Below are 20,048 nucleotides of genomic sequence, written 5' to 3' on the forward strand. Positions count from 1 at the left end.
GTTTCTCTCTCTCTCTCTCTCTTTTCCTCTCTCTCTAAAAATGAATGAAAACAGATTTTTAAAAACAGATGGGGGCTGGATTCGGTGTGAAGGCATAGCTTGCAGAATCCGAGAGAGAGAGAGAGAGAGAGAGAGAGAGAGAGAGAGAGAGAGAGAGGTGCTGCTCAGGCACCCCCCCACCCAGGGCCCCAGGACTGGGCGTGGACCCTGACATGGGCCAGACGCATACTCGGAATATTTCAGCCTAAATGGCTCGCACCTGTGTCTGCGGAGCTGAGGCGCACGTCCTCGGCTTAAGGGCCCTTCACCCGAATGCAGGGTGTGCCTCAGGGTGTCTCCTGCACCCCCAGGCGGGTCTGCTGCACCCCAGCCGGTGCCCAGCTGTGCACCCCAGCGCTGACGCCCTCGCACAATCCGGGAACCCTCGGGGGGTGTCGGGGAGCCGGTTTCGGCCCGATCCCCGCAGGCCAGGCCGAGGGACCCCACCGGTTGGTGCACGAATCCGTGCACCGGGCCTCTAGCCTCTCTCTCTATATAAAAGGCTCATATGCACATTGTCCGCTCAGGAGTTCGACCGGCAGAGCGCGAGTTCGACTGCTCACTCTGACCTTCAGAGGGTGGAAGGGCTCAAAGGTGAGGGGCTCACAGGTGAGGGGCTCGGTCCCCATCCCACACACCCGCCATCCTGGGACCCAGGGCTGTCAATCAGACGCCCCCAGACCCAGGCGCTGGACTCCACGCATTTGCTGGGGCGGCTTCCGGAACCCGGGGACCCTTTCCTCACTCGGTCATGGGTTTATGATAAAGGAGAAAGCTCAGGCCCCGCCGGCGTGGCTCAGTGCGTGAGCGTCGACCTGGGAACCAGGAGGTCAGGGTTCGAATCCCGGTCAGGGCACAGGCCCGGGTGGCGGGCTCCATCCCCAGTAGGGGGTGTGCAGGGAGGCAGCCGGTCCATGATTCTCTCTCATCACTGATGTTTCTAACTCTCCCACCCTCTCCCTTCCTCTCTGAAATCTGTAAAAATATATATTTTTAAGAAATGAAATGAAAAAACAACAACAAGAAAACTCAGGCACAGGCAGACGGAGGAGACACATAGTCAATGGGGTGAGGAAGGGGGTGGGGAGTACAGCCCCTCACCCTCTCCATGCACCCCACAGGCCCCCAATTGGCTCCCAGAACCCCACGGGCTTCCAATCGGCTCCCGGGCACCCACCCCAAGCTCTCCGACCCCATCCTTTCTGTTCTTAAGGAGACTGTCTAATGCAGGTGCGACTGATGGCCATTGGTCCTTCGAGGTGCCCCTCGTGATGCAGCCCCGCCCGCTGCCCCCAGCTGGGGAGGGGAGGGTGGGGCTGGCCATTCCTGTCCTCTAACCCCAGGTGGGTGCAGACCAGCCCCCCCCCGCCTCCCTCCCCCCAGGAGCCTCCAGCAGCCCCGCAACAAAGACGCCTTCATCCCGCTCACCGCTTGGGGAAATTCCAGGGGGTGCTGGGAATCTAGACCGACGCCCAACACATACTTCTTATTCTACGTCACCACCTGGCCGGCTGCTCCGGCGGGAGAGGCAGCCGCGCCCTGCCAACAGCTGGAGAGGCAGCGGCTGGGCCAGGAGGAGGCAGGGGGAGGTAAGGGGGTGTGGGGGGCAGACAATCACCCAGCTCCCTGCAAAGGGCTCTCCCCAGCCCCCCCTGCCATCATGGGGTCTGGTCCGGCCAAGGCATCAGCGGGCGTTAGTTCACCGTCGGACTGAAGACCACAGGCTCCCTTTCAAATGGGTCGTTGTGTGTGGCCTGCGGATGGGGTTACAAGTACCCAGTGGCCCTAGCCAGTGTGGCTCAGTGGGCAGAGCACCGGCCCTCAGACTGCAGGGTCCCGGGTTCGATTCCAGTCAAGGGCGGCGCGTGCCTGGGTGGCAGGTTTCCCAGCCCCGGTCGGGGTGCGTGCAGGAGGCAACCCATCGATGTGTCTCTCTCACATGGATGTCTCTCTCTGTCTCTCCCCCTCTCTCCCACTCGCTCTAAAAAATAATTAATGGGAAAATGTCCTCGGGTGAGGATTAAAAACAACACAAAACTATATATATAAAAGCCTAAGCAACCATCTGACCATTTGACCGCCTGACCGTTCGCTATGACGCACACTGACCACCAGAGGGCAGACACTCCAACTGGTAGCTATGACGTGCACTGACCACCAGGGGGCAGACGCTCCAACCTGTAGCTATGACATGCACTGACCACCAGGGGGCAGGCAGTCAGCACAGGAGCTGATGAGCTGCGATGACTTGGCAGCTGCAGTTCTTGGGTGATGCACCCAGAACCAGAGAGGAGGGACCCCGATTCTGGGGTGTGTCACCTGAGACCCACCCTCTTGCAATCCAGGACCCCTCGGGGGATGTCGGAGAGCCGGTTTCAGCCCGATCCCCGCAGGCCAGGCCTAGGGAATCCACCGGTGCACGAATCCACGCCCCGGGCCTCTAGTCTATGTATATAAAAGGCTAACATGCAAATTGTCCGCGTAGGAGTTCAACCGGGAGAGCGGGAGTTCGATCGATCACTATGACGTGCGCTGACCACCAGGGGGTGGCGCTGAACATGGCGGGCGACCAGCGGCGGTAGCGAGGGAAGGGGGAGACGGGTAGCCGGGGAGGCCAGGCCTCGGGACCTTAATGTGCACCGATTTCGTGCACCGGGGCCTCCAGTACATAAACCAGAAAATGCTCCGATGGCACCCAAGCAAATGGGGACTTTTTTTCCTCCTGGTTCCTGGCTGTGGGAAGGAATGAATACATGACGTGATGGGAGCCTGCAATCCCATTCCAGCTGCTCACCGGGAAGGAATGCGGTTTGTTTGTTGGAAAAAAAGCAGAAGGAGAGGAGGAGGCGGGCGGAGGGAGGGGGAGCCGTGAGGCGGGGGGGGCGGGCAGGTGGGGATCTGGTGGGCGGGGCTGAAAAGAGGGAGAAATCTCCTATACGACTCACACCTCCCAAGGGACATTGGGTCCAAAATGGGTATTTGAGGAAGAGTAGACACAGAATTCCTAGTTTGGCTACTACTTTAATTTTATAAGAAAAGAAGTGGCAGGCCCGGCCGGCGTGACTCCGTGGTTGAGCGTCAACCTAGGAACCAGGAGGTCAGGGTTTGATTCCCAGTCAAGGGCACATGCCCGGGTTGTGGGCTCGATCCCCAGTAGGGGGCGTGCAGGAGGCAGCCGGACCGTGATTCTCTCTCCTCATGGATGTTTCTATCTCTCTCTCTCCCTCAACCTTCGTCTGTAAATAAAAATATATATATATATATACTAGAGGCCCGATGCATGAAGATTCGTGCAAGAATGGGCCTTCCTTCCCCTGGCTGCCAGCACTGCCTTCGCTCTGGCCGGAGCCACCTTTCCGCCTGTGTCCCGCCCCACCCACGGCCACTCTGCGTATGCAAATTAACCCACCAGCTTTGTTGGGTTAATTTGCATACTCACTCCTGATTGGCTGGTAGGCATCACGAAGGTACGGTCAATTTGCATCTTTCTCTTTTATTAGTGTAGATATTGTAAAAAGTCGGCCACATGTAGATTGCAAATGAAATGCTCTCTCTCTGCACAGTAACCCCCCCCCATGGTTGCTGGGCAGGTGGGCGCGGGGCCGATGAGCCCGGGAGACACTCACTGTTGCTGGCGGCGGGCGTGGGGGTGAAGTGCAGGGCGACCTTCGCGCTCTTGAGGCGCATCTGCCCCCAGTAGGCCACGGCCTGCAGCTCCACGCTGTAGTCGGAGTCCGGCTGCAGGCCCTCCAGGACCACGGAGTTCTGGGACTGGGGGACAGGTGGAGGGCACCCCAGTCACAGGCCACCCCGCCTCCCAGCCCCACCCCCACCCCTCCCGCAGGAGGCCGCTCCCCCATTCCAGAGTCAGACCACAGTTTCCTCACGCTCACAGATAACTTTCTAAGCTCACCCCTGTCTTCCTCTTTTTTTAATTTTAATTTTTAATATATATATAATTTTCAATCCTCACTTGAGGATATTTTCCCAATGATTTTTTGAGAGAGTGGAAGACAGAGGGAGAGACACAGAGAGAAACATTGATGTGAGAGAGACACATCGATGGGTTGCCTCCTGCACGCGCCCTGACCAGGACCCAGGCCAGGGAGGAGCCTGCAACCGAGGTATGTGCCCTTGACCGGAATCAAACCCAGGACTCTGCAGTCCGCAAGCTGATGCTCTAGCCACTGAGCTACACTGGCCAGGGCCTGAGTTCCTCTTTAAGACCTGCAAATCCAGCCCTAACCGGTGTGGCTCAGTGGATAGAGCATCGGCCTGCAGACTCAAGGGTCCCAGGTTCGATTCTGGGCAAGGGCATGTACCTGGGTTGTGGGCACATCCCCAGTAGGGGGTGTGCAGGAGGCAGCTGGTCGATGTTTCTCTCTCATCGATGTTTCTAACTCTCTATCCCTCTCCCTTCCTCTCTGTAAAAAATCAATAAAATATATTTTAAAAAAATAAAAATAAAAATAACGGAGGGAGAGCCCTGGCCAGTGGTTCGGTGGGTTGGTGCATCATCCCGTGCACCAAAAGGTTGCGGGTTCGATTTCCTGGTCCGGGCGCGTGCCCAGGTTTTGGGTTCAACCCCCCATTGGAGCAGGTATGGGAGGCCACCCTTCAACGTTTTTCTCTCACATGGATGTTTCTCTCTATCCCTCCCTCCCTCTCTCAAAACCAACAACCATATTTATTTTTAATAATAATTATGATGATGATGATGATGATTATAAACTAAAACTAGAAGCCTGATGCACGAAATTCGGCTTCGTCCGGAAGGTCGTCCGGAAGGTTTTTTGGCTGTCCGATCTAATTAGCATATTATGCTTTTATTATTATAGATAATAATAATAAACTAAAATAGCATAACCCCCAAAGACTATCACAGCTAAATATCAAGGGTAGCTTTTGGAGACATATTTTATAATTCTAAATGGCACAGATGCCCGACCGGCAGGGCTCAGTGGTTGAGCATCGGCCTAGGAACCAGGAGGTCAGGGTCCGATTCCCGGTCAAGGGCACATGCCAGGGGTTGCGGGCTCCATCCCCAGTAGGTGGCGTGCAGGAGGCAGCTGGTCCATGGTTCACTCTCAACATTGTTTCTCTCTCTCTCTCTCTCTCTCTCTCTCTCTCTCTCTCTCTCTTCCTCTCTGAAATCCCATAAAAAAATATTTTAAAAAATGCAGAACTGGTTTGGCTCAGTGGATGGAGCGTCGGCCTGCGGACTCAGGGGTCCCAGGTTCGATTCCAGTCAGGGGCATGTGCCTTGGTTGTGGGCACATCCCCACTGGGGGGTGTGCAGGAGGCAGCTGATCGATCTCTCTCATCGATGTTTCTTGCTCTCTGTCCCTCTCCCTTCTTCTCTGTAAAAGATCAATAAAATATATTTAAAATATGTATATATATATATATATATATATATATATATATATATTAAAAAATAAATAAACACATGGCACAGATGCTGCATCTTCAGCGCAAAAAAATAAAAAATAAATAAGATAGAGAAACGCTGTTGCTATTTTTGCGGAAAGACTTTCCAACGTGTGTTTGTTTCCTTATGGCCCCGGGGGAACCCCGTTTGTGCAACTTTGCAACAACTCGAAGCAACGCGGTCTCAGCCGCGAGGAAAGGAAGTGGCGGCTCCCGTGCCGTGGACCACGCGTGTGCTACGCTCTGCGCTGGCCCGCGGACGCGGTCCCAGGGGATCGTGCCTGTGCCCGTTGCTGCTGGCCTTTCGGGAGCGAGCGGCTCCCTGGGCTACATGCAGGCGTCGGCACCTGCGACGCCAAAGGCAGCGTCCTCGCTGTGAGCCATGGCGGTACCGTAGCCGACGAGGCACGATTATCGCTAATTGTTTAAAAAATAAAAAATAAAAAGAAGGCATCGGGACTCTCTGACCACTCTGACTCTCTATAGTCTCCTGGGTGAGATTATAAGGGTGAAGGGGGAACATTCCACTCCCTCCATCTGCTCCTTTTTTTTTTTTTTTTTTTTTTTTTGCTGTAAAAATATATTTTTTTTTCTGTTAATCTTTATTGTTGAAGGTATGACCTAGGTCCTCCTTCTTCCCTCATTGACCTCTTCCACTCTGACTCTCTATGGTCTCCTGGGTGAGACTATAAGGGTGAAAGGGGGAACGTTCCACTCCCTCCATCTGCTCCTTTTTTTTTTTTTTTTTTTGCTGTAAAAATATTTTTTTTTCTGTTAATCTTTATTGTTGAAGGCATTACCTAGGTCCTCCTTCTTCCCTCATTGACCTCTTCCAGCCGCTCCTGTCCTCCCCCCCCACCCCCGCCAGGCCCTCCCCACCCCATCATCTGTGTCCACGCTGATGCATATACACACACACACGTTCATTGGTTGGTCTCACCCCTCCCAACCTCCCCTGCCTCCCCTCCGATGACCAGAAACAGACCTAGAGTCACAGAAGCACGAACGGACTGTGGAATATGGGCCCTGCGTTAGCTCGGCGGGCGGCAGCCGGGAGCTGGCATGGCCCCGAGGGCACTCGGCCTCTTACCCCGTCCACAGACGTCCTGCGCCTCTTCCTGGCAGGAACCCCCACGCCGCGGGCGGCCCAGCTCCAGAAGACCTTGTAGTGGTGCACGGGGACGTCGGGCTCCTGGGGCCCGTCCCAGGCCAGCGTGACAGTCACACTCCCGTCACCGTGGCTGGTGGCGTTGGCGAGCCGGAGGCGGGCGGGAGCCGCAGGGGCCGACGGATCTGGAATCCCAGGAGAGGGGCGGCCATGGGAGCCCCGCACCGAGCGGGACACGGAGTGGGGATCTGTGCACCCGTGCTGACCACAGGGCACGGGGCACTGTCCTCTCCATACGGTGTCCCCCCGAAATGTGGTCACAGGCTTTGAATAATTATGAAGGCCGTGTTTATTAAAACTGGAGGCCTGGTGCGCGAAATTCGTACACTGGGGGGGAGGCCCTCAGCCTGGATGTGAGAGGTCACAGGTTGGGCCGAGGGACCCCACTGGTGCATGATCTGGGCTGGGGAGGGACACGGGAGGTTGGCCAGCCGGGGAGGGACCGTGGGCGGGCTCCAGGGCATGTCTGGCCCATCTCGTTCAGTCCTGATCGGCCGGACCCCAGCAGCAAGCTCACCTACCGGTCAGAGCATCTGCCCCCTGGTGGTCAGTGCACGTCATAGCGACTGGTCGACCAGTCAACTGCCCCCTGGTGGTCAGTGCACGTCATAGCGAGCGGTTGAGCAGCCTCAGCATATCATTAGCATGTTACGTTTTGATTGGTTGAACGGCCAACCAGTCGACTGGACACTTGGTATAGTAGGCTTTTATTATATAGGATACATTTCATTTTCGAAATGGAGCTCACAGCTGTGAAAGTGTGTATACCCCTTGGGGGGACACCCGGTATGTACAATACCAGCTGGAAACCAGTAATAAATAAGGCCCCTCTTGCCCGGCCGGTGTGGCTCAGTGGTTGAGCATCGACCTATGAACCAGGAGGTCAGGGTTCGATTCCAGGTCAGAGCACGTGCCCGGGTTGCAGGCTCGATCCCCAGTAGGGGGCGTGTGGGAGGCAGCCGATCTATGATTCTCTCTCATCATGGATGTTTCTCTCTCTCTCTCCCTCTCCCTTCCTCTCTGAGGTCAATAAAAATATATTTTAAAAAAATACCCACAAATGGTATTCGTCTCGAAAAGAAAAAGCGTGGAAACAGACACACCAATCTGTGAAAAGTGAGACGTTTCTGTAAAAATAGGGGTTCTATGTTTTGGGGAAGCAAACGCGTTAAAAGAAAATTAACTCGCTTGTTCGCCAACCCAGCCCGGCGAACCGTAGACTCATGTATTGAAGTTTCCCCATAAAGGAGAGACCGACAGGAATTTGGGGTTTTTTTCCATGAAGATCGGGGTTCGGGCCCAGGAATGCCGGGCAGCGAGCCTGAGCTTCACGGAAGCCCTTTCGTCAAGTTGCTCTTTCTTTCTCTACTTAATCTGACGGTTATTTTCGGGGTTGTTCGGGAGGAGGGTGGGGTGCAGGAGGGGGCATGCTCACCCCTGGAGGAGTGGAGGTGCTTGCTGGGGGGATCCAGGGGAGGGTGGGGTGCAGGAGGGGGCATGCTCACCCCTGGAGGAGTGGAAGTGCTTGCTGGGGTCCCCGGGGGGAGGATGGGGTGCAGGAGGGGGCATGCTCACCCCTGGAGGAGTGGAGGTGCTTGCTGGGGGGATCCGGGGGAGGGTGGGGTGCAGGAGGGGGCATGCTCACCCCTGGAGGAGTGGAAGTGCTTGCTGGGGTCCCCGGGGGGAGGATGGGGTGCAGGAGGGGCATGCTCACCCCTGGAGGAGTGGAGGTGCTTGCTGGGGGGATCCAGGGGAGGGTGGGGTGCAGGAGGGGGCATGCTCACCCCTGGAGGAGTGGAAGTGCTTGCTGGGGTCCCCGGGGGGAGGATGGGGTGCAGGAGGGGGCATGCTCACCCCTGGAGGAGTGGAGGTGCTTGCTGGGAGGCCTGGGGGGAGGGTGGGGTGCAGGAGGGGGCATGCTCACCCCTGGAGGAGTGGAAGTGCTTTCTGGGGGGTCTGGGGGGAGGATGGGGTGCAGGAGGGGCATGCTCACCCCTGGAGGAGTGGAAGTGTTTGCTGGGGGGCCTGGGGGGAGGATGGGGTGCAGGAGGGGCATGCTCACCCCTGGAGGAGTGGAAGTGCTTGCTGGGGGGTCTGGGGGGAGGATGGGGTGCAGGAGGGGCATGCTCACCCCTGGAGGAGTGGAAGTGTTTGCTGGGGGGCCTGGGGGGAGGATGGGGTGCAGGAGGGGCATGCTCACCCCTGGAGGAGTGGAGGTGCCTGCTGGGGGGCCTGGGGGGAGGATGGGGTGCAGGAGGGGCATGCTCACCCCTGGAGGAGTGGAAGTGTTTGCTGGGGGGCCTGGGGGGAGGATGGGGTGCAGGAGGGGCATGCTCACCCCTGGAGGAGTGGAGGTGCCTGCTGGGGGGCCTGGGGGGAGGGTGGGGTGCAGGAGGGGGCATGCTCACCCCTGGAGGAGTGGAGGTGCCTGCTGGGGGGGCCCAGGGGGAGGGTGTGGTCTAGGAGGGGCATGCTCACCCCTGGAGGAGTGGAGGTGCCTGCTGGGGGGCCTGGGGGGAGGGTGGGGTGCAGGAGGGGAATGCTCACCCCTGGAGGAGTGGAGGTGCCTGCTGGGGGGCCTGGGGGAAGATGGGGTGCAGGAGGGGCATGCTCACCCCTGGAGGAGCGGAAGTGCCTGCTGGGGTCCCTGGGAGGAAGTGGGGTACAGGAGTGGGCATGCTCACCCCTGGAGGAGTGGAAGTGCTTGCTGGGAGCCGTGAAGCCGCGGGTCCCGTGCACGTTGACGGCCGCCACCCGGAACTGGTACCACCGGCTGGGCCGGATGTCCGCCAGCCGCGCCCGCTCGTCCGTGGTCTGGGGGGTCACAAAGCACAGGGGAGCCCCTTATTCTCACACGGCAGGGGGTCCTTTTTCAAAGACAAGCTCGAGGGTCCGGGCAGCTGAGACCTCGCCCCCCTCCCACCCCGAGGCTGGGGCGCCTCCCTCTCACACCCCAACCAGAGCTGGGGGTCGAGCCCGCAGCCAAGGTACGCGCCCTTGACCGGGAATCGAACCCAGGACCCTTCGGTCCGAGGGCCGGCACTCTAACCACTGAGCCGCACTGGCCAGGGGTGGTGGTTGTTTTGTTTTTTTTTTACAAAATGGGTAGAGAATAGAATTACGGGATTCACTTGGCCGGGTTTCCCCCTCCATTTAAGATGCTTCTTTTGCATCGAACGTCTCAGTTATGTTGGGGCCTTTAAATTAGTTCAGAGTTTATTCTGCTTGGGGGGATTCTACTGTTGACAAAAGGCCCGAATCCCCTCGCTGAACACCTGGGCATGGCAGTGTGTGCTTTTTAAAATATATATATATTTACTAGAGGCCCAGTGCATGAAATTTGTGCACAGGTGGGGGGTGTCCCTCAGCCCAGCCTGCACCCTCTCCAATCTGGGACGTCCCTCTCGCAATCCGGGACCGCTGGCTCCTAACTGCTCGCCTGCCTGCCGGCCTGATTGCCCCCAACTCCCCCCCCCTGCCAGCCTGATCACCCCTAACTGCCCCACGCCTGCCGGCCTGATCGCCCCTAACCACTCTGCCTGCCGGCCTGATCGCCCCCAACTGCCCCCTGCCACCCTGATCACCCCTAACTGCCCCACCCCTGCCGGCCTGATCGCCCCTAACTGTCCCACCTCTGCCGGCCTGATCGCCCCTAACCACTCTGCCTGCTGGCCTGATCGCCCCCAACTGCCCCCTGCCACCCTGATCACCCCTAACTGCCCCACCCCTGCCACCCTGATCACCCCTAACTGCCCCACCCCTGCCACCCTGATCACCCCTAACTGCCCCACCCCTGCCGGCCTGATCGCCCCTAACCACTCTGCCTGCCGGCCTGATCGCCCCCAACTGCCCCCTGCCACCCTGATCGCCCCTAACTGCCCCACCCCTGCCGGCCTGATCACCCCTAACTGCCCCACCCCTGCCGGCCTGATCGCCCCCAACTGCCCCCTGCCACCCTGATCACCCCTAACTGCCCCACCCCTGCCACCCTGATCGCCCCTAACTGCCCCACCTCTGCCGGCCTGATCGCCCCTAACCACTCTGCCTGCCGGCCTGATCGCCCCCAACTCCTCCCCCCGCCACCCTGATCACCCCTAACTGCCCCACCCCTGCCTGCCTGATCACCCCTAACCTACCTCTGCCTCGGCCCCGCCACCATGGCTTTGTCCGGAAGGATGCCCGGAAGGTCTCCCGGTCTAATTAGCATATCACCCTTTTATTAGTATAGATTGGTTTCAGAGAGAGAAGCATCCATGATGAGAGAGAATCACGGATCAGCTGCCTCCTACATGCCCCCCACTGCGGGTCGAGCCCTCAACCCGGGCCTGTGCCCTTGACCGGGAATCGAACCCTGACCTCCTGGTTCCTAGGTCGACGCCCAACCCCTGAGCCTCGCCGGCAGGGCTGCTTTATTCTCTCTCTATCTCGGGATAGACGCCTTGCACCCGGCGTCCGTTTAACAGCTTTGGAAAGAAAAGGGGATATTGTGCTCTCTCCGCCCGGGGCCGAGAGGCAGGGGCCAGGCCGAGATAAACGCGGCCGATCGCCTTGTCAAGGGGCCGAGACAGAGCAGACAGCCCCTGGCAGGGTTGGCGAGCCATGGGGGGCTCCCCCCGGCCGGCGGATAGGCGTCTGCCCGGCCACGCGGGTCCGGGCGGAACACAGGCTCAGACTCAGGAGACACGGAGAGAAGGCACTTCCTGATTGCATGTCGGATGAACGGGTCCTGGACGGTGGCCTTGGCCTGGCTCTCGCCGGCTGCCGGCTTATCTCCAGGAAGGGCAGTTCTCGGAGGAAGTGTCCGCACTCGGATTAGAAAGTTATCTCCTTGCACGGGGTTTGCAGCACAAGGAGCCCACAGTCAGGTGTCGCGAGGAGCTGGCCAGCCCGTCTCCAGCAGACGCCCACGCGACGCCCACGTGGACCCTGCTTCGGGCTGCCGGAGGGACGGCGGCGTAGATCGCTAGTTTATAAAAATACTAGAGGCCCGGTGCACGAAATTCATGCACGGGGGGTGGGGTTGTCCCTCAGCCCGGCCTGCACCCTCTCCAATCTGGTACCCCCTACCCCGGGGGATGTCCACAGGGATCGGGCCTAAACCGGCAATCAGACGTCCCTCTCGCAAACCGGGACTGCTGGCTCCTAACTGCTCACCTGCCTGCCTGCCTGATCGCCCCTAACCACTCTGCCTGACGGCCTGCTCACCCCAAACTGCCCCCCCCCTGCAGGCCTGATCGCCCCCAACCCCACCCCCCTGCAGGCCTGATCGCCCCCAACCCCACCCCCGTGCTGGCCTGATCGCCCCCAACTGCCCTCCCCTCCTGGCTTGATCGCCCCTAACCGCCTCGGCCTCAGCCCTGCCACCATGGCTTTGTCCAGAAGGACGTCCGGAAGGTCTCCCGGTCTAATTAGCATATCACCCTTTTATTAGTATAGATATATTTCTATTGAGTTCAGAGAGGAAGGGAGAGGGAGAGACGGATAGAAACATCCATGATGAGAGAGAATCATGGACCGGCTGCCTCCTGCACGCCCCCTACTGGTTGGGGATGGAGCCCACAGCTGGGCATGTGCCCCGACCGGGAATCGAACCCTGACCTCCTGGTTCCTAGGTCCATGCTCAGCCACTGAGCCCTGCCAGCCAGGGTCCGTGCGGCACCTGCAGGTGTGGGGGGCCCGGCCGGAAGGAGAAGGACCCCCCGGCCCCGCACTCACCTGCCCCACTGTCTGCCAGGCCGTGGCCTCGTCTTCGCTGGGGTGCAGGCCCGCGTTCCACCTCCGCTGCAGCACGTAGGTCACCGGCTCGATGGACACGTTGAACCTCGAGGACCACCTGACCTCCAGGTGCCCGGAGGGCAGTTCTGCGAACCGCAGCTCCTTCCTGGGCTTTAGGGGGACGCCTGCAACGGGACCGCGCCCGTTACCTGCCGGCTGGCCCCCCCCCCGCCTGCCTGATCGCCCCCAACAGCCTGCTCCCGCCGGCCTGATCGCCCCCAACAGCCTGCTCCCGCCGGCCTGATCGCCCCCAACTGCCCCCCTGCCGGCCTGATCGCCCCCAACTGCCCCTCTGCCACCCTGATCGCCCCCAACTGCCCTCCCTGCAGGCCTGATCGCCCCCAACTGCCCCCCCCCCCGCTGGCCTGATCGCCCCCAACTGCCCCCCCCGCCAGCCTGATCGCCCCCAACTGCCCCCCTGCCACCCTGATCGCCCCCAACTGCCCACCCCCCGCCAGCCTGATCGCCCCCAACTGCCATCCCCCACTGGCCTGATCACCCCCAACTGCCCACCCCCACCAGCCTGATTGCCCCCAACTGCCATCCCCCACTGGCCTGACCGCCCCCAACTGCCCACCCCCCGCCGGCCTGATCGCCCCCAACTGCCCCCCCCCGCCAGCCTGATCGCCCCCAACTGCCCACCCCCTGCTGGCCTGATCGCCCCCAACTGCCCCCCTCCCGCTGGCCTGCTCACCCCCAACTGTGCAGGGGAGGCACTGCTCAGACCCAGGCTGAGGGGGGAGGAGGAACCATAGACAATTCTCGTCTGCCTCCTTTCTTTAAAAAAAGAAATACTTTTTAAAAATTGATTTCAGAGAGGAAGGGAGAGGGTGAGAGAGAGAGAAACATCAGTGACCAGAGGGAATCCTGGACCGGCTGCCTCCTGCACGCCCCCTGCTGGGGATCGAGTGCCCTGACGAGGAATCGAACCGTGACCTCCTGGTCCATCGGTCGACGCTCACCCACTGAGCCACCCGGCCGGGCCCCGCCTCCGTTCCCATCGCGGTTTCGCGTTGGCGACCTCCAGGCCCCGAGGCCAGACCGACCCCTCTCCCAGGAGTCTCGGCCCCTGGTTCTAACAGGGCGCACGTGGGTCCCTGGTTCCGGACACGCGTCCCCCCGAGTAACCTGGAGGGCCTTCGCTTTCTTTCGTTTTTTTATGAATTTCGTGCACCGGGCCCCTAGTGCACGAGATGTTATTAGTGTAGATATATGTCCATTGGGTTCAGAGAGGAAGGGAGAGGGAGAGAATCCTCGCCGGAGGATATTTTCCCATTGATTTTTAGAGGGAGCGAAAGAGAGAGGGAGGGAGGGAGAGAGAAACATCAAAGGGAGAGAGAAACACCTCGATGGGTCGTCTTCTGCACGGGCCTCGTCCAGGGCACAGGCCGGGGAGGAGCCTGCCACCGAGGTCTGTGCCCTTGACCGGGGATCGAACCCGGGACCCTTCGGTCCCCCGGCCGACGCTCTAACCACTGAGCCACACCGGCCCGGGCTCCAGGGCCTTTTCTGTGTGTGTTCCTCACGCTGCCGGGGCGTCCCCTGAGGCCAATGTGGGCTTCACAGGAGGGACACCCTCCAGCGTTGCAAGTCCTTCGCCCACACAGCGGGCTCGGTCATGACAGCTCGGCCCCCGCCCGCTCTCTGTTGGGGCTCAGGGGTTTTCCTTTTACAGAAACGTTGTAAGCCCCGTGACCCCCGGGGGGGACATCTTACGACACTGACTTCCCATGGCGCACGAAATGCGTGCAAGGGGCTCGGCTTTGTCCGGAAGGTCGTCCGGAAGGACGTCTGGAAGGCTGTCCGGTCTAATTAGCATATCATGCTTTTCTTATTATAGTCTAGAGGCCCGGTGCATGAAATTCATGCATGGAAGGGGGTGTCCCTCAGCCCAGCCTGCACCCTCTCCAATCTGGGACCCCTCGGGGGATGTCCGACTGCCGTCTTAGGCCCGATCCCTGCATTTGCTCTGACCGGGAATTGAACCGTGACCTCCTGGTTCATAGGTCGACGCCCAACCCCTGAGCCATGCCGGCCGGGCTCGGGGCTTATTTTGTTGGCTAATTCGTTTTGTTTGTTAGATTTCCAGAGTAGATTTCCTTAGGCTTTTATCGTTCTGTGCAATCGGGCCCCTTGGTTGACCCCTCCCCAGCACACAGGGACCCCGGGGATGCAGGGGACGGGGGTGGGGGGGCGGGAAACGGCGCCCTCCTATACCCGCAGGCTCCTACCTTTGTACAGCATCTTGGGCACCTGGCAGGTGTGCCCACAGCCATTGGAGCAACACTTCTTCACCCCCGAGCACTCGCGGTCCCGCTCACAGCTCTCCACGCAGGCGGCCGCAAAGCCACTGGCCCTCTCGGGGGCCGGGCAGTCCCCCTGCTTGACGGCCAGCACGTGCTGCAGGAACTCACAGCTGGTCAGGCACTCGTGGCTCCGCTTGGGGAACAGAGGCTGCGGGGGAGACCAGGGCAATTCCGCTCAGCCCCGCACACGACGTCGCAGAGGGAGGCCAGGGCAATTCCGCTCAGCCCCGCACACGACATCGCAGACGGAGACCAGGGTAATTCCGCTCAGCCCCGCACACGACGTCGCAAAGGGAGAGCAGGGCAATTCCGCTCAGCCCCACACACGACGTCGCAAAGGGAGGCCAGAGCAATTCCGCTCAGCCCCGCACACGACTCGCAAAAGGAGACCAGGCCAATTCCGCTCAGCCCCACACACGACGTCGCAAAGGGAGGCCAGAACAATTCCGCTCAGCCCCACACACGACGTCGCAAAGGGAGGCCAGAACAATTCCACTCACCCCACACACGACGTCGCAAAGGGAGGCCAGAACAATTCCGCTCAGCCCCGCACACGACGTCGCAAAGGGAGGCCAGAACAATTCCGCTCAGCCCCACACACGACGTCGCAAAGGGAGGGAGGTCAGAACCGTTCTTCCGTCCAAATGGTAGACAGAGCAAATGCGCTCCCTTCCTTCCCATTGCAGAAGTCGTGTTTAGCCCTGGCCAGCGTGGCTCAGTGGATAGAGCGTCGGCCTGCAGACCAGAGGGTCCTGGGTTCGATTCCGGTCAAGGGCACGGACCTCCGTGGCAGGCTCCTCCCCGGCCTGGGCCCTGGTCGAAGGGCGCGTGCAGGAGGCAACCCGTCCATGTGTTTCTCTCGCATCGATGTTTCTCTCTCTCTCTCCCACTCTCTCTAAAAGTCAATGAGAAAATATCCTCGGGGAGGATTAAAAAAGAAAGAAGTCCTATTTATGCTCGCGTCCTACAGGATTTTGACCCACGACAGGTTAGCGGTAGCCCCAGGGAACCGAAGAAGACGGCATATTGGGGATAGATTTTTCTTTTAAAAGTTTTTTTTTTATTGATTTCAGAGAGGAAGGGAGAGGGAGAGAGAGACAGAAACATCCATGATGAGAGAGAATCGTGGATTGGCTGCCTCCTGCATGCCCCCTACTGGGGATCCAGCCCGCAACCCGGGCATGTGCCCTTGACCGGGAATCAAACCCGGGACCCTTCAGTCCGCCAGACAATGCTCTACCCATTGAGCCACACAGGCCAGGGCAGTATTTTTCTTTTTTATCTGCATTCTCTGTCTCTCTCTCTCTGTCTCTCTTTCTCTCTCACACACACACACACACATACATACACACAGTAACTGACCCCCCAGCTACAGACGGACGGTGACCCCCCGTTGGTCCCCATCAGCCAGGACGCAGGCACACGCAGGCACCTGGGCGGCAGCCCCACTTACCTCGCAGAAGCTCAGACACCCCTCCTTCTGCAGGTCCCGCGTCTCCTTGCAGGGCGCCAGGCACTAGGAGATGGACAGTAAGAGGCATTAGCAACATGGGGAGAAACCACGGCAGGAAGATAGAGCTCACCTGTGCCCCTCACTTCTCCACGCCCCCCCCTCCTGGGCCAGCGGTCCTCAACCTGGGGCACACACCCCCCAGGGGGGTCGTTTGGTTCTTAAGGGGGGCAATTCGCGAATGAGTGATTCACAGTCAATTTTCTGCATTTCTTACGGCCCTCGGGGCACCCTATGCAGTGTCCTATATAATAAAAGAGTGGTACGCAAATTGTCCCCTCGACCGGGAGGGCGTCCGTCCGGGAGTTCGACCAGGGGGCGGGGCCGGCCGGGGGAAGGGGGGAGGCCACGGCCGACAGCCGGCAGCCGCTAGGGATCCTATCAGTGCACGGATTTCGTGCACCGGGCCTCTAGTATAAATATATATGGTGGCATATTTATGCATTTCAGGCATCTGTTCTATGTTCTGAAACTATTGGCTATTTTTTCCTATCCCTTCATATTATTATTATTATTACTATTATTATTATTATTGTTTTAACCATTTCTTAGTGATTTCTTCCTCAGGACTCCCGTGGTCCTTCCGTTCTTTTACTTTTCCCTTTCATGGAGGCCGTGTTCTTTGGACGCGTGTGTAGACCAAGTGAATGGCCTTTCAGGCTTCCTCCGTGTGAATAGGAGTTCAATTTTTTAAAAAAATTTATTTATTTATTTTACAGGAGTAGCTCTCTTTAAAAAAAAAAAAAACATTTTTATTGATTTCAGAGAGGAAGGGAGAGGGAGAGAGAGACAGAAACGTCAGTGATGAGAGAGAATCATGGATGGGCTGCCTCCGGCAGGCACCACACTGGGGGGATCAAGCCTGCCACCCGGGCATGTGTGTGCCCTTGGCTGGAATCGAACCCGGGACCCTTCAGCCTGCAGGCCGACGCTCTATCCACTGAGCCACACCAGCCAGGGCCGGAGTTCACTTTTGGAAGAATAAGAATTCCATGTTACGGTTGGGGTGGGGGGGACATCTGGACGTTAGAGATGCTGGGTGGGGGGGCGTGGCCAAGACGAGGTTGGGGACCACTTGCCTGGACAGAGGGCCCTGCATTCTACTCGTGGGATGGGATGTGATTCCGACCAGGAGCCCAGGGTAGAGACGCACACCCACGCCCACGCCCGCCCAACAGGAAGGTGCCCGGTGCGCAGGCGACACGCAGGGCAGTGTGGATAAGCAATACCGGCGACCGAGGTACGCGTGCCCGTGGCCGGGATTCAAACCCGAGACCCTCCGGTCTGACGCGCTCACCCCCAGCCAGCCCGGCCAGGGCTGCCGTCCTTGCCTTCTGCCACGGCGGAACCTGTGTGACCAGCACACGACCCCACACGTATGCGCGTGGGTGCACGCTCACGCCGACAGACACCCACGGCTTGGAGTGTCCGTCCTCCGTGGCAGGACCCGCAGTCCCGGGCAGCCCATCCTCACGGCGTGGGGGTCAGCCACACGCCCCTTGAAGAACACGTGTCGTGGACCCTCAGGGCGTGTTTCCGAGCTGCTGATGGCAGCCATCCATGGCGCACGTGTCCTGCTCATCCTGAATCTGTCTGCCGACCGGGCGCGGCCCACGCAATTCATCGTGAGTTCAATTTTAGCTGCCTGCGTGCCCCGCTCCCCATAACCTCCCATCAGCCGTGCCTGACGCTACGTCTCACAGTCCTATATAATAAAAGGCTAATGTGCAAATCGACCGAACGGCGGAACAACCGGTCGCTATGCGCGCACTGACCACCAGGGGGCAGACGCGTGACGCAGGGAAATGACAGCCGCTCCTCTCCCACATCCGCCAAGAAGAAAACATTTCCGGCTTCTCCAAGTGATCATGTGTGTGACAGGGGGCAGCGCCCCAACCCCCTGACGGGCCCTGCTCTGTGTGTGACAGAGGGGAGCTCCCCAACCCCCTGACGGGCCCTGCTCTGTGCGTGACAGGGGGCAGCGCCCCAACCCCCTGACGGGCCCTGCTCTGTGCGTGACAGGGGGCAGCGCCCCAACCCCCTGACGGGCCCTGCTCTGTGCGTGACAGGGGGCAGCGCCCCAACCCCCTGACGGGCCCTGCTCTGTGCGTGACAGGGGGCAGCGCCCCAACCCCCTGACGGGCCCTGCTCTGTGCGTGACAGGGGGCAGCGCCCCAACCCCCTGACGGGCCCTGCTCTGTGCGTGACAGGGGGCAGCGCCCCAACCCCCTGACGGGCCCTGCTCTGTGTGTGACGGGGGAGCTCCCCAACCCCCGATTGGCCCTGCTCTGTGCATGACAGGGGGGAGCTCCCCAACCCCCTGATTGGCCCTGCTCTGTGCGTGACGGGTTGGCGCCACAACCTCCCCATCGACCCTACCTTGAGTGTGACAGGGGGCAGTGCCCCAACCCCCCAATCGGCCCTACCCTGAGCGTGACTGAGGGTGGCATCGCAACCTCCCGATCCGCCCTGCTCTGTGCGTGACAGGGGGCAGGGCCCCAACCCCCCTGACAGGCCCTGCTCTGAGCCCGACTAGGGGCTGCACCTAGGGAGTGGGCCTGCCCTCTGCCACCCGGGAGCCGGCCTAAGCCAGCAGGGCGTTATCTCCCGAGGGGTCCCAGACTGCGAGAGGGCACAGGCTGGGCTGAGGGACCCCCCTTTCCCCCCCCGAGTGCACAAATTTTTGTGCACCGGGCCTCTAGTCCTATATAATAAAAGGCTAATATGCAAATCGACCAAACGGCGGAACAACCGGTCGCTATGCCGTGCACTGACCACCAGGGGGCAGACGCTCAACGCGGAGCTGCCCCCTGGTGGTCAGTGCGCTCCCACAGGGGGAATGCCGCGCTCAGAAGCCGGGCTCATGGCTGGTGAGCCCAGCAGTGGTGGTGGGAGTCTTTCCCCCCTCTGAGGCAGTCAGACACCCCCCCAAGGGGTCCCGGAATGCAAGGGGGCACAGGCCGGGCTGAGGGACCCCCCCCCACCCAGTGCATGAATGCCGTGCGCGGGGCCTCTAGTGGTACTAAGGGGCGCACAACCTTTTCCGTCCAAGGCGCCCTGTGCAAGCTGCCAAACATAGACCCAGAGTCCAAGTGCCAAAGCTCGATCTCCCACCGTGCTCTCCACCAGCTAAATTATTTAAACAGAAGCCACAGAGCAGGGAAATGACAGCCGCTCCCACATCCGCCAAGAGGAAAACATTTCCGGCTTCTCCAAGTGATCATGCTAATTTAAAAAAAATGTATATATATATTCATTGATTTCAGAGAGAAAGGGAGAGGGAGAGAGAGAGATAAACATCCATGATGAGAGAGAATCATGGATCGGCTGCCTCCCGCACGCCCCCCCCCCCCCGCCCCGGGGATGGAGCCTGCAACCCGGGAATGTGCCCTTAACCGGAAATCGAACCCTGACCTCCTGGTTCCTAGGTCGACGCTCAACCACTGAGCCACACTGGCCAAGCCATTCAACTTATTTTTAATGGTCTGTGTTGGGGCGGGGGGGTGGGGAGAGAAACCGTAAGTATATAACAATTATGTATATAATAATAATTATGTATAAGCATTGTTATTGTAGTTATACTGTTAATATATTATTGTTTTAATATCAATGTATTTATAATGCTGTTATTATATCAATTACTAGAGGCCCGGTGCACGAAATTCATGCACGGGTGGAGGGGTGTCCAAATGCCCAGCCTGCACCCTCTCCGATCCAGAACCCCTTGGGGGATGTCCGACTACGGGATCGGGTCTAAACCAGCAAATATCCCTCTTGCAATCTGGGACTGCTGGCTCCTAACTGCTTGGCTGCCTGTCTA

General features: G+C 59.3%; 1 protein-coding gene across 3 annotated transcripts in view; it reads right to left on the reverse strand.

The window, feature by feature from the left end:
* LOC308512219 (anosmin-1-like) overlaps positions 1-20,048 on the reverse strand; it is a gene marked incomplete at its 5' end in the record, with an annotated part of 62,219 nt that overhangs the window by 11,378 nt on the left and 30,793 nt on the right. For all 3 annotated transcript variants that reach the window (XR_013995469.1, XM_081082020.1, XM_081082021.1), the window contains 6 exons: positions 3,666-3,810; positions 6,560-6,762; positions 9,322-9,451; positions 12,353-12,537; positions 14,644-14,866; positions 16,172-16,234. Coding sequence is in view for 2 of the 3 variants with exons in the window: in XM_081082020.1 (XP_080938146.1) it covers positions 3,666-3,810; positions 6,560-6,762; positions 9,322-9,451; positions 12,353-12,537; positions 14,644-14,866; positions 16,172-16,234 (949 nt within the window). The remainder of the gene's footprint in view (positions 1-3,665; positions 3,811-6,559; positions 6,763-9,321; positions 9,452-12,352; positions 12,538-14,643; positions 14,867-16,171; positions 16,235-20,048) is intronic.

Source organism: Myotis nattereri (assembly GCF_964212035.1).
Source record: "Myotis nattereri genome assembly, chromosome: Y".
NCBI classification, from domain to species: Eukaryota; Metazoa; Chordata; class Mammalia; order Chiroptera; family Vespertilionidae; genus Myotis; species Myotis nattereri.